At 42.1% G+C, this 12,783-nt stretch overlaps 1 protein-coding gene across 1 annotated transcript in view; it reads left to right on the forward strand.

Moving 5' to 3' along the window:
• Positions 1-12,783, forward strand: part of MAP3K15 (mitogen-activated protein kinase kinase kinase 15) — a 156,556-nt gene that overhangs the window by 107,123 nt on the left and 36,650 nt on the right. Inside the window, exons 13-15 of the mRNA XM_026451891.2 lie at positions 1,354-1,449; positions 8,613-8,700; positions 11,246-11,379. Coding sequence (XP_026307676.1) covers positions 1,354-1,449; positions 8,613-8,700; positions 11,246-11,379 — 318 coding nt within the window. The remainder of the gene's footprint in view (positions 1-1,353; positions 1,450-8,612; positions 8,701-11,245; positions 11,380-12,783) is intronic.

The raw sequence follows: 12,783 nt of genomic DNA on the forward strand, positions 1-12,783 counted from the left end.
TGGAGTACAGTGGCATGATCTAGGCTCACTGCAACCTCTGCCTCCCGGGTTCAAGCGATTCTCCTGCCTCAGCCTCCAGAGTAGCTGGGACTACAGGCGTGTGGCACGATGCCTGGCTGAGTTTTGTATTTTTTTTTGTAGAGTCAGGGTTTTGCCATGTTAGGCTGGTCTCAAACTCCTGACCTAAGTGATCCACCCGCCTCAGCCTCCCAAAATGCCAGGATTACAGGCGTGAGCCCCTGTGCCTGGCAAAGATTTTCCAAAATGTATTACTTAGTAATTGTGTTAGAGGAAGTAGTCAAGGACCTTCTGTTTGTGCCTCCTCATAGAGATACCTCTAGGTGCCATTTCAGCCATCAGTGGGGATTTACAAAGGGCCTGAGGGCTATCAGCCTCGCCCCACCCCTCCCCGGGACTGATGTGACCTGAAGAGTATACTTGGAGCATTCCAGAGGCTCTCCAACTAACTGTGGTAGTTGCTTTACAGATTGATTTTCAAAACCTGCTCACTTATAATCTAGTTCTAATTCTTCTTGAATCTCCCCTGTACTCTTGGTGTTCCAACCCAGTATTTGTCATGCAATCTATAACATAAAGAATGGTCTAGGACAGTTTGGATCTCAGGAAGAGATAACTTAGAAAGGATGAGATAAAGTGGCTTCAGTTTTTGAAGGGACAATTATAGAAGAGAATATAGTCTTCCTCTCCATAATACCTCCTGGCATGAAGGCCACTGCAGAGGCTTTGGCCCAGTGTGGGTGAAGAACTCTCTAACATGCAATCTACTGCAGATTTCCTGTCACTGGCTATGTCCAGGCAAGCTGAATATTGCTTGTTGGATGAGCTGTAGAGTCAGGTACAGACACTGGGTGGAGATGGACCAGATAACAAACATTTAAAGGCCTTTCTTGAGCTACAATGCCATGTTTATTTCCATTTTCCTTGTGTGGTCACAAATACTGTGTCCTGATATTTTCTGAATCTAGAAATTCCCTTAATACCACAATAAATTATTTCACAAATACCTTGACTTTCTTTTTCGTGAGATTATAAGCCCCTTGAGGACAGAGAACCATATTTTACTCCCTTTTCTGTTGCCCATATGCTTTGCTTAGCACTGAATTATGTTAAGAGTAAGTTTATACTAAGGTCAATTGATAAATACAGACTCAAATATAAGCAAGATAAATGTCTCTGGTCTTTAAATTTCATAGAGAAATAAAAGGCAGACTTGGGTGTTTGTTAAAACATTAATGAATCTTTCAGAAATTGATAAAATAGAAAAGATTGTCTCGCAGACTTAGAATGGGTATCATAACTTATGTATAAACATTATGCTTTGAAATTTTACAGTCTATCAAAGTTTGATGAACGGTGTTGTTTTCTTTATGTCCATGATAATTCTGATGACTTTCAAATCTACTTTTCCACCGAAGAGCAGTGCAGTAGGTGAGTTACAGCCGATTCAGGTATTTGCAATCTAATTATGGCGAATCATTTTTAAAGGGCCTTTGTTCTGAAAGATATTTACTTGCTATTACTGTCTTTCTTGAAATGTTAACTTACATCTCAAAAAAGCTCTAAAATTTTCTATAATTCACATAGCAGGCAATTCAGCCATTTAAAATATACAACTTGGACAGGCGCAGTGGCTCACGCCTGTAATCTCAGCACTTTGGTAGGCTGAGGAGGGTGGATCACCTGAGGTTAGGAGTTGGAGACCAGCCTGACCAACATGGTGAAACCCTGTCTCTACTAAAAATACAAAATTAGCCGGGTGTGGTGGCTCATGCCTGTAATCCCAGCTACTTGAGAGGCTGAGGCAGAGAGTCACTTGAACCCGGGAAGCAGAGGTTGCAGTGAGCCGAGATTGTGCCATTGCACCCCAGCCTGGGGAACAAGAGCGAAACTCCGTTTAAAAAACTAAATAACTTAACATTCAGCGTTTTTTAGTATAGTCATAGTTTTCCAATCAACACCATAATCTAGTTTTAGAATATTTTCATCAACCCCACAAGAAACCCAGTATCCATAGAGTATCCATAGAGTATCCATTCCCTCAACCTCGCCCCATCTTGGCCCCAGCCCTAGGCAACCATTAATCTCTGTGTCTCTATGGCTCTGTCTATGGCTCTATGGCTCTGTCTATTCTGGCCATTTCATATAAATGGAATCATACAGTATGTGGTCTTTTGTGACTGGCTTCCTTCACTTAGCGTAAGATTCTTTAAGGTTTATCCATGTGTGACACGTATCAGTACTTCATTTCTTTTTGTGGCTGAATGATATTCTTTTGTATGGCTGTACCACCGTTTATCTGTCAGCCAATAGGCATTTGGGTTGTTTGTACTTTTTGACAATTATGAATTATACTTCCCTGAGCATCATGTGCAAGTATTTGTGAGGACATGTTTTTATTTCTCTTAGAGTCAAATTACTGAGTCTTATGGTAACTCTACATTTAACCTTTTGAGGAACTGCCAGACCATTTCCTCATTTTATATTCCCATTAGCAATGTATGCAGCTTTCAGTTTTTCCACGTCCTTGCCAACACTTGTTGTTATCTGTCTTTTGAGTATCATAATCCTAGTGGATGTGAGGTGGAATCTCATTGTGGTTTTGATTTGCATTTTCCTGATGACTGATGATACTGAGCATCATTTCATGTGCTTATTGACCATTTATATACCTCTGGAGAAATGTCTATTCAAATTCTTTGCCCAATTAAAAAAATTAAACTTTTTATTTTTGAAAATATTTAGAGCCATAGGAAAGTTTCAAAAAACAATGCAAAGAATTTCCATGTATGTTTTACACAGAATTTCTCAGGATTAACCCTTTACCACATTGGTTTTACATTTTCTCTCTGTGCATATGGTTATTCTTTCTGAACTGTTTAAAAGTAAGTTGTAGACATAATGCTCCATTACCTGTAAATACTTGAATGTATTTTGTAAAAGCAAGGATACTCACTTACGTAAATACAGGACAGTTATGAGGAAATTAAGATATATAGTACTATAATCTACAACATTTATCCAAATATTACTTAGTGTCCCAATTATGTCTTTTATAGCAAAACAAAAGGTTTTTCTTTGGTCCACGTTCCAATCCAGGATCATATGTTGCGTTTAGTTGTCATGTCCACATAGTCTCCTTTCACCTGGAAGAGTTCATCATCAGTTTTTCTTTGTCTTTTTTGACTTAATACTTTCCAAGAGTACAGACAGTTTATTTTGGGTAGTCCTTTGACTTGGATTTGTTTATCGTTTCCTCACGAGTACACTCATGTTATGTATTTGGCAGGAATATCACAGAAATGATGTGTCCTTCTCAGTGCCTCATAACAAGGGACGCAATATCTGTGTGTCATTATTGGTGATGTTAACTTGGATCATCTGGTGAAAGTGGTGTTTGCCAGCTATCTCCAAACTTTGCCCACTTATAATTGGGTTATTTATCCTTTTATTATTGATTTTAAGAGTGATATATACATATATATAAAATATATTTTTTTCTCCATGCAAGTTCCTTATCAGATGTGATTTGCAAATGCTTTTCCCATCCTGTAAGTTGTCTTTTCACTCTCTTGATGATATTACTTGCAGCACAAAAGTTTTTAATTTGGACAAAGTACTACTTACCTATTTATTTCTTTTGTCATTTGTGCTTTTGGCTCCTGTCTTAGAAGCTTTGTCTAACCTGAGGTGTCCTATGGTTTTTATGTTTTCTTCCAAGAGTTTCATAGTTTTAGCTTTCATATTTCGGTTTTTGACCCATTTTGAATTCATTTTTGGACATGGTGTAAGGTAGGGGTTCCAACTTTATTCTTTAACACGTGGATATGTGGTTGTCCCAGCACCATTTGTTGAATGGACTATTCTTTCCCTGATTTAGTGGTCTTGGTACTCTTTTAGGAAATCAGTTGACCACAAATGTAGTTTATTTCTGGACTCTCAATTCCATTCCATTGTTTTGTATGTCTGTTCTTAATACAAGTGCCATGCTTTCTGTATTACTGTAGCTTTGTAGTAAGTTGTAAAATCAGGAAATGTGAGCCCTCCAACTTCGTTCTTGTTTTTCAAGATTGTTTTGGTTATTGTGGATGCTTGCATTTCCATGTGAATATTAGGATCAGCTTATCAATTTCTGTAGAAAAAATGGCAGCTAGGACTTTGACAGGAAATACATTGGCTATCTAGATCAATTTGGAAAGTGTTGCCATATTAACCATCCTGGCTTCCAATCCATGAACACAGGATGGATTTGTATTTACTTAGGTTTTCTTGAATTTCTTTCAACAATATTTTTGTAGTTTCAGTGTACAAATTTTGTACTTCTTTTATTAAATGCATACCTAAGGATTTTATTGTTTTGATACTGGAGTTTTTTTAATTTCACTTTTGGACTGTTCACTGATAATGTATAGAAATACACTTGATTTGTAAATGTTGATTTTATAACCTACAACCTTGCTGAACTCATGTGTTAGTTCTAATGGGCTTTATTGAACTCCTTAGGGTTTTCTGTATATAATATCATGTCATCTGCAGATACAGTTTTAGTTTTTCCTTTCCAACCTAGATGCCTTTATTTTCCTTGCCTAATTATCCTAGCTAGACTCTCCATCACAATGTGGAATAGAAGTAGTGAGAGTGGACATCTTTATTTTGTTCCTGTTTTTAAGAAGAAAGAAGTTAGTCTTTCATCGTTAAGTATGATGTTAGCAGCAGATTTTTTGTAGATAACCTGTATCAGATTGAGGAAGTTCCCTTTATTCATAGTTTATTTGTATCATGTAATTTGAGAAAATCTTAATTCATTGTGTCTCAGACAATCATTGTCACAACATATTTAAAGATTAGGCTAGGCTGGGTGTGGTGGCTGATGCCTGTAATCCTAGTACTTTGGGAGACTGAGGAAGGAGGATTGCTTGAGTGGGCAGTTCGAGACCAGCCTGGGCAACATGCTGAAACCCCATCTCTGCAAAAAGTACCAAAAAAAAAAAAAAAAAAAAATTAGCTCAGCATGGTGACATACACCTGTAATCCCAGCTACTCAGGAGGCAGAAGTGGGAGGATCACCTGAGCCTGGGAGGTTGAGGCTGCGGTGAGCAGTGATCAAGCCACTGCACTCCACCATGGGCGACAGAGGAAGACCCTGTCAAAAAAAACAAAACAAAACAATAGAATAAATAGCAGACTAGGGAATCATTGAGTCATAACCTTAAATTTACAGTAGAAAAAATGCTGCCAGATATAAATTGGTGTAAAAGTAATTGCAGTTTTTGCCATTAAAAACCTAATATTAAGCAGAACCTCCTTTTGCTACTACAGAATGTGCTGTTTTGACCCTTATTCAGTACTCAGTGCCTTTTCTGCAGTACATTTTAATTTTTTTATTGATGTATAACATACAAACAAGTAAAGTTTGTAATGTGCACTGAAGTGTACAGCTTGATAAATTTTAATATGTATCTGCATTCTTGTACCCGCCTCCCAGATCAGCACCCCAGAAGTTGCTTTGTGCCCCTTCACAGTCATTAAACTCCCTCCAGTGTTAACTATTTTGATTTTTTACCACCAACGGTTAGTTTCACCTGTTCTTGACCTACAAATAAACAGAATCATGTAGTTTGTACCCTTGTTTCTCACCTCTTTCCCTTAAAATAACATTCATAGCTAGGCACGGTGGCCCACACCTGTAATCCCAGCACTTTGGGAGGCCAAGGCAGGAGAATCGCTTGATCCCAGGAGTTCAAGACCAGCCTGGGCAACATAGAGAGACCCTCATCTCTACAAAAAATTAAAAAATTAGCTGGGTGTGGTGGTGTGCGCCTCTAGTCCCAGCTAGTTAGGAGGATGAGGTGGGAGGATTGCTTGAGCCTGTGAGGTCGAGACTGCAGTGAACCATGATCACATCACCGCACTCCAGGCTGGGTGACAGAGTGACACCCCATCTCAAAAACAAAAAACAAAATGAGATCCAACTGTGAAGTTTGTATCAGTTCATTATTTCTCTGTGTAGCATTCCATTGTGTTCCAATTTATCTGTTCTTTTTTTTTTTTTTTTTTTTTTTTTTTGAGGTGGAGTCTCGCTCTGTCACCCAGACTGGAGTGCAGTGGCCGGATCTCAGCTCACTGCAAGCTCCGCCTCCCGGGTTTATGCCATTCTCCTGCCTCAGCCTCCCGAGTAGCTGGGACTACAGGCGCCCGCCAACACGCCCGGCTAGTTTTTTTTTTTGTATTTTTAGTAGAGACCGGGTTTCACCGTGTTAGCCAGGATGGTCTCGATCTCCTGACCTCGTGATCCGCCCATCTCGGCCTCCCAAAGTGCTGGGATTACAGGCTTGAGCCACCGCGCCCGGCCTATCTGGTCTTCTATTAATGAAGACTTGGATTGTTTCTGTTTGGGGGCTATTATGAAGAAAATGACTATGAACGTTCTTATATATGCCTTTTGATGAACATATGTGTTGATTTCTATGGAGTATATGCCTAGGAGTGGATTACTGGATTATAGGGTAGGTTTATCTTCAGCTTTGGTTGTTGATACTGCCAAGAGTTTTCCAAAGTGGTTGTGTCAATTTACACTCCCACTAGCAATGTATGAGAGTCGCAGTTGTTCCGTATTCTTAAGAACAGTTGATATCGGCCGGGCACGGTGGCTCAAGCCTGTAATCCCAGCACTTTGGGAGGCCGAGACGGGCGGATCACGAGGTCAGGAGATCGAGACCATCCCGGCTAACACGGTGAAACCCTGTCTCTACTGAAAAATACAAAAAACTAGCCGGGCGAGGTGGCGGGCGCCTGTAGTCCCAGCTACTCGGGAGGCTGAGGCAGGAGAATGGCGGGAACCCGGGAGGCGGAGCTTGCAGTGAGCTGAGATCCGGCCACTACACTCCAGCCTGGGCGACAGGGTGAGACTCCGTCTCAAAAAAAAAAAAAAGGAACAGTTGATACCATCTTTTATTTTATTCTGTTGAGACAGAGTCTTGCTCTGTTGCCCAGCTGGAGTGCAGTGGCGCAGTCTTGGCTCACTGCAACCTCTGCCTCCTGGGCTCAAGCAATCTTCCTATCTCAGCCTCCTGAGTAGCTGGGACTACAGGTGTGTGCCACCACGCCTGGCTAATTTAAAAAAAAAAAAATTGTAGAAACTGGGTTTTGGCCACATTGCCCAAGTTGGTCTCAAACTCCTGGGCTCAAGAGATCTTCCCACTTCAGTCTCCCAAGGTGCTGAGATTACAGGCGTGAGCCGCCACACCCAGCTGATACCGTCTTTTAAATCTTAGTTCTTCTGTGAGTGCATACCATATATCTGTTAAGAAGCCTGACTATTGGGTTTCCCAGCTTTCAAATATTAGAAGAAGAGAAGGTGAGATGGGTTAGTTAGAAAAAAGAGCATTTTAATGGTTTGTAGAAATTATCCTGAAATGTACAGTATTCCTCCTTGACATCTTAAGATAGAATTGTAAGTAAAAAATGTTCTAATGAGTCAAGATGACTTGTATCCAAATAAACAATTACACAAGTCTAGGAAGTGGCCCATGTGGCCCAGCAGAATTTGTGAGAAAGATTTATGGGTCAACATTAAGCTTATTCTGTGTTAACAGAATGATGTGGCCACCTTACGCGTTTCCCCCTCACCATTCCTCTTATACAACACCCTATATCTTACTGAGAACTAGATTGTCTATACTTTGAGAGGTGATGGTCCCACTATCCTTAGCATTGATTAGATCCCCTCTGAACACTGGTCTTGAGGCTAGACTTCAAGAATAATACAGGAGGCTGGGTATGGTGGCTCATGCCTCCCAACACGTTGGGAGGCTGAGGTGGGAGGACCATTTGAGTCCAGGAGTTCGAGACCAACCTAGGCAACATAATGAGACCCCGTGTACAAAAAATACAAAAATTAGCCAGGCTTGGTGATGGGTGCCTGTAGTCTCAGCTGCTTGAGAGGCTGAGGTGGGTGGATTGCTTGAGCTCAGGAGGCTGAGGCTGCAGTGAGCCATGATCACATCACTGTACTCCAGCCTGGGTGACAGAGTGAGATCCTGTCTTCAAAAAAAATAAATAAATAATAGCACAGGGACGTCATCTGAAGAATTACCTGCTCGTGGAGTAACTTGCAAGTCCTGGGGAAAACAGTGATGGAACAGAAAGGAAAGACTTACAGGGACATGGTAAAATTATGTGCATTTCTAATGGGGTGTTATGTAGAAAAGTGGTTAATTGTAAGCAAACTATGGATGGAACCCACATAAAAGAAGTCTTTGGTTCAATAAAAGGGAAACATTTCTCATTAAGATCTTCCAAGAATGAGCTGTCCTTGGGAGGTAATGAGTTCTCTGTTGCTGGAGGTACTCAAGCATCAGCTGGCCAACCAGTTGGTGGAGATAGTGTATACAGGGGATTCAGGTATCACATTGGTAGTTGCCCTAGATTTGATAACCACTAAAGTACCATGTCAAATCAAGGACGGGATCGATTGTTCCATGACTTGTAAAAGTTTGGTTTATATTTAAGTACAGTTTAATAAAGCTAAGTTAAAAACAAGGAACGAGAGCAATTCTGAATTGGCAACGTATTTGTGACATTTGCTGTTCTAGATTTTTCTCTTTGGTCAAAGAGATGATAACCAATACAGCAGGCAGTACAGTGGAGCTGGAGGGAGAGACCGATGGAGACACCTTGGAGGTGAGTCATGGACGACCTAGAATATGGAAAACATTATTGATTGTGTGTTTGATGCTTCAAGAAAATGTCCCATCTTTCTGTAAAAGTCCTCTGTTGAGTATGTTTTATGAACCTGCCAGTCATCACTGCATGGCTCCCAGAGATCATGTTTAATGTGTCTCTGTAGAAGAATCTCATTACTTTGGGATTCTCTCAGAATGCTTAAGAAAAATATGGCCATGGACTAGACTAAAATTTCCTTTTGTGTACAACCTATGAAAGTTTTCTCTAAGCTAATTAGTCATGCTTATGAGACTACAAGAGAATTAGTTGGCCAGCTGGAAGCAGACTTTTTTATTTATGCTTAAAATGACTTCAGTTATAGCTATGTGCATGTAGTATATTAAATACAACTTTAAAATCATTTTTAAAAGTAGGCTCATCATAAGCTCTTTTGGACAGCACAGATACAGTCCACAGTTACTAAATCATTGTACATGTGTTTAAATCTTGCACAGTTACTCAGATTTGCCACTCAGGTTCTTCCAGTGATTACAGTTTAATGAGATTTTCTGTACTCTCAGGTTAGACTGAAAGGAATTCCTTAAGGTTTCTTTCAGAAAATATCAAAAGGATTCATTTTAATGATTGAGTTAACTTCTAGAATTCTGAGGTCAGGACCAGAGTTTGTTGTAGAAATGAACGGAGCAGTGGTGCTTTGAGGGCAGCAGGTATGGGAGACAGAGGGAGGTGTGAGGTAAAAGTCTTCTATGGAGCAGGCTGATTGCTAGTTACATCAGACACTGATGGAGATCCTTTAGTAATCTTTTTTTTGGAGACAGAGTCTCACTCTGTCGCCCAGGCTGGAGTGGAGTGTAGTGGCGCAATCTTACCTCACTGCAACCTCCGCCTCCTGGGTTCAAGCGATTCTCCTACCTTGGCCTCCCATGTAGCTGGGACTACAGGCATGTGCTACCATGCCTGGCTAATTTTTGTTTTATTTATTTATTTATTTAGAGATAGAGTCTTGCTCTATTGCCCAGGCTGGAGTACAGTGGCGTGATCTGGGCTCACTGCAACCTCCACTTCCCAGGTTCAAGCAATTTTCCTGCCTCAACCTCCTGAGTAGCTGGGACCACAGGCACGTGCCACCACGCCTGGCCAACTTTTTGTATTTTTAGTAGAAACGGGGTTTCACCATGTTGGCTGGGCTGGCCCCGAACTCCTGACCTCAGATGATCTACTCGCCTCTGCCTCCCAAAGTGCTGGGATTACAGGCATGAACCACCACGCCTGGCCTAATTTTTGCATTTTTAGTAGAGATGGGGTTTCGCCAGGGTGGCCAGGCTGGTCTCGAACTCCTGACCTCAGGTGATCCTCCTGCCTTGGCCTCCCAGAGTGTTAGGATTACAGGCGTGAGCCACCGTGTCCGGCCAGCCCTTTAGTAATCTTAATGGTCATGAGCATCCCTAGAAGTAGATGGGAAAGGACACCCACATACCCCCCAGCTATTCTGTGTATAAGTTGCACTTCTGTAAGTAGACGCAGTGGATCATGCCTAATAACAGAAAGAATTGATTGCTGCCTCTCTGCTTTAAATGAGTGTTGCTCAGCCTACAGTCACATTTGTTGTATTCATCGAGAAGAATCAAATGCATCTGTATGTGACAGCTTTTGATGGGAAGATGGGGGAACAAAATAGTAATGCTAATTGTAAATCAAGTTTTTGTACGAGGTGTTTACTACTAGATCCATATGCCTGAAAGAGTGGGGAAGCCCCAGCCTATTAACTTTTTGTATTAAGATAATGTTAATTATATTGACCTTCACTTCCTTTCTGGGCTATTGAAAGATATTTGTTTCCTGACAAGTTGATAAGGGATTATGCAGGAAGTCACCTAGTCGGGGTATTCAACATGCTTAGAAGTAGTTTTAAGGCCGGGCGCGGTGGCTCAAGCCTGTAATCCCAGCACTTTGGGAGGCCGAGACGGGTGGATCACGAGGTCAGGAGATCGAGACCATCCTGGCTAACACAGTGAAACCCCGTCTCTACTAAAAAATACAAAAAACTAGCTGGGCGAGGTGGCGGGCGCCTGTAGTCCCAGCTACTCGGGAGGCTGAGGCAGGAGAATGGCGTAAACCCGGGAGGCGGAGCTTGCAGTGAGCTGAGGTCCGGCCACTGCACTCCAGCCTGGGCGAGAGAGCGAGACTCCGTCTCGGTGTGGGCGGGGGGGGGGAAGTAGTAGTTTTAAATTGCAGCATTAAAATGGGGAGGAATTTCCAAATGGGGAGGAATTTCCAAAAGGTGAGCCAGTTATGTGTGAACCATATTTTTAATTTTCTTGGATTCCATTTCATAAAGTCATACTATCAACACGTGAACAATGGGGAATTCTACCCCTTTCAAGTCATTTAATGAAAAGGGCCTAAGCTAAGACTGTGACTTGCCTGGCACTCAAATAATGTTATTTATATTTTTTTAGTTGCTAGACAACTCTGGGGCCCTTAGAGGGCTTCTCCGCTACAAGTTGTATGCTTTTTTGTCCTTTTGTTTTTCCTTCTTCAGTATGAGTATGACCATGATGCAAATGGTGAGAGAGTTGTCTTGGGGAAAGGCACGTATGGGATTGTGTATGCTGGCCGAGATCTGAGCAATCAAGTGCGAATAGCCATCAAAGAAATCCCGGAGAGAGATAGCAGGCAAGTCCAGGCGGGCCTTCCACATTTCGGGTGCCATCTCCACACCCCAGATCCCATACCCACTGCTGATGGTGTGGAGGAGTTAAGGACGAAAGCATTATGTTGTCACAAAACCTGTCATTCTCTTGTAATAGGGATGATCTGCCTTTTTTTTTTTTTGAAACAGAGTCTCACTCTCTTGCCCAGGCTGGAGTGCAGTGGTATGATCTCGGCTCACTGCAACCTCCGCCTCCCAGGTTCAAGCGATTCTCGTGGCTCAACCTATAGCTGGGATTACACCACACCCAGCTGAGTTTTTTTTTTTTTTTTTTTTTTTTTGTATTAGAGGTGGGATTTCATCATGTTGGTCAGGTTGGTCTCAAACTCCTGACCTCAAGTGATCTGCCCACCTTGGCCTATCAAAGTGCTGGGATTACAGGCGTGAGCCACCGCACCCGGCGTGATCTGCTTTTGTTTTGTGTATTACAGATTGAGAAAATGGAAGAACTTCACTTCAGAGGCATGTGGATTGCAGAGGATCATATTTTAAAAGAAAACGTTTGTTTCTTTTTCCACCTATCAGCTAGGTCTAAAGTTTTACATTTTTTGCATAGTTGTTTGCAAGTATATATACATTTTTGAGATGAAGTCTCACTCTGTCACTCAGGCAGGAGTGCAGTGACAGATCTCGGCTCACTGCAGTCTCCGCCTCCTGGGCTCAAGCGATCTTCCCACCTCAGCTGCCTGAGGATCTGGGACTACAGACACACGTCACCATGCCTGTCTAATTTTTGAGTGCACATATAATTTTTAAATGTGACCGGGTTATTTTAAATTCACATTGTAGCAGTTGAAAATGGCTATGATTTGTTCAGATGCATCATTGCGGAAAATTACATGTAGTTAAAAAAAAAAAAATCAGATTTTTGCAGTACAGAATTTTTTTTTAACATCCTACCCTTCACCCTCACCCATGGATTTTGGACTGTTTTTCTACCATTAGTACTGCTTATTCATTTCTTTGACTTTTTTTAGTTTGAAGAAATGTTTGTTTCTAGCCGGACATTGTGTCTCAAGCCTGTAATCCCAGCACTTTGGGAGGCTGAGGCGGGTAGATCACTTGAGGTCAAGAGTTCGAGGCCGGGCGCGGTGGCTCAAGCCTGTAATCCCAGCACTTTGGGAGGCGGAGACGGGCGGATCGCGAGGTCAGGAGATGGAGACCATCCTGGCTAACACGGTGAAACCCCATCTCTACTAAAAAATACCAAAAAAACTAGCCGGGTGAGGTGGCGGGCGCCTGTAGTCCCAGCTACTCGGGAGGCTGAGGCAGGAGAATGGCGTGAACCCGGGAGGCGGAGCTTGCAGTGAGCTGAGATCTGGCCACTGCGCTCCAGCCTGGGCGACAGAGCAAGACTCCGTCTCAAA

The sequence above is a fragment of the Piliocolobus tephrosceles genome, chromosome Y (assembly GCF_002776525.5).
Source record: "Piliocolobus tephrosceles isolate RC106 chromosome Y, ASM277652v3, whole genome shotgun sequence".
In the NCBI taxonomy this organism is placed as follows: domain Eukaryota; kingdom Metazoa; phylum Chordata; class Mammalia; order Primates; family Cercopithecidae; genus Piliocolobus; species Piliocolobus tephrosceles.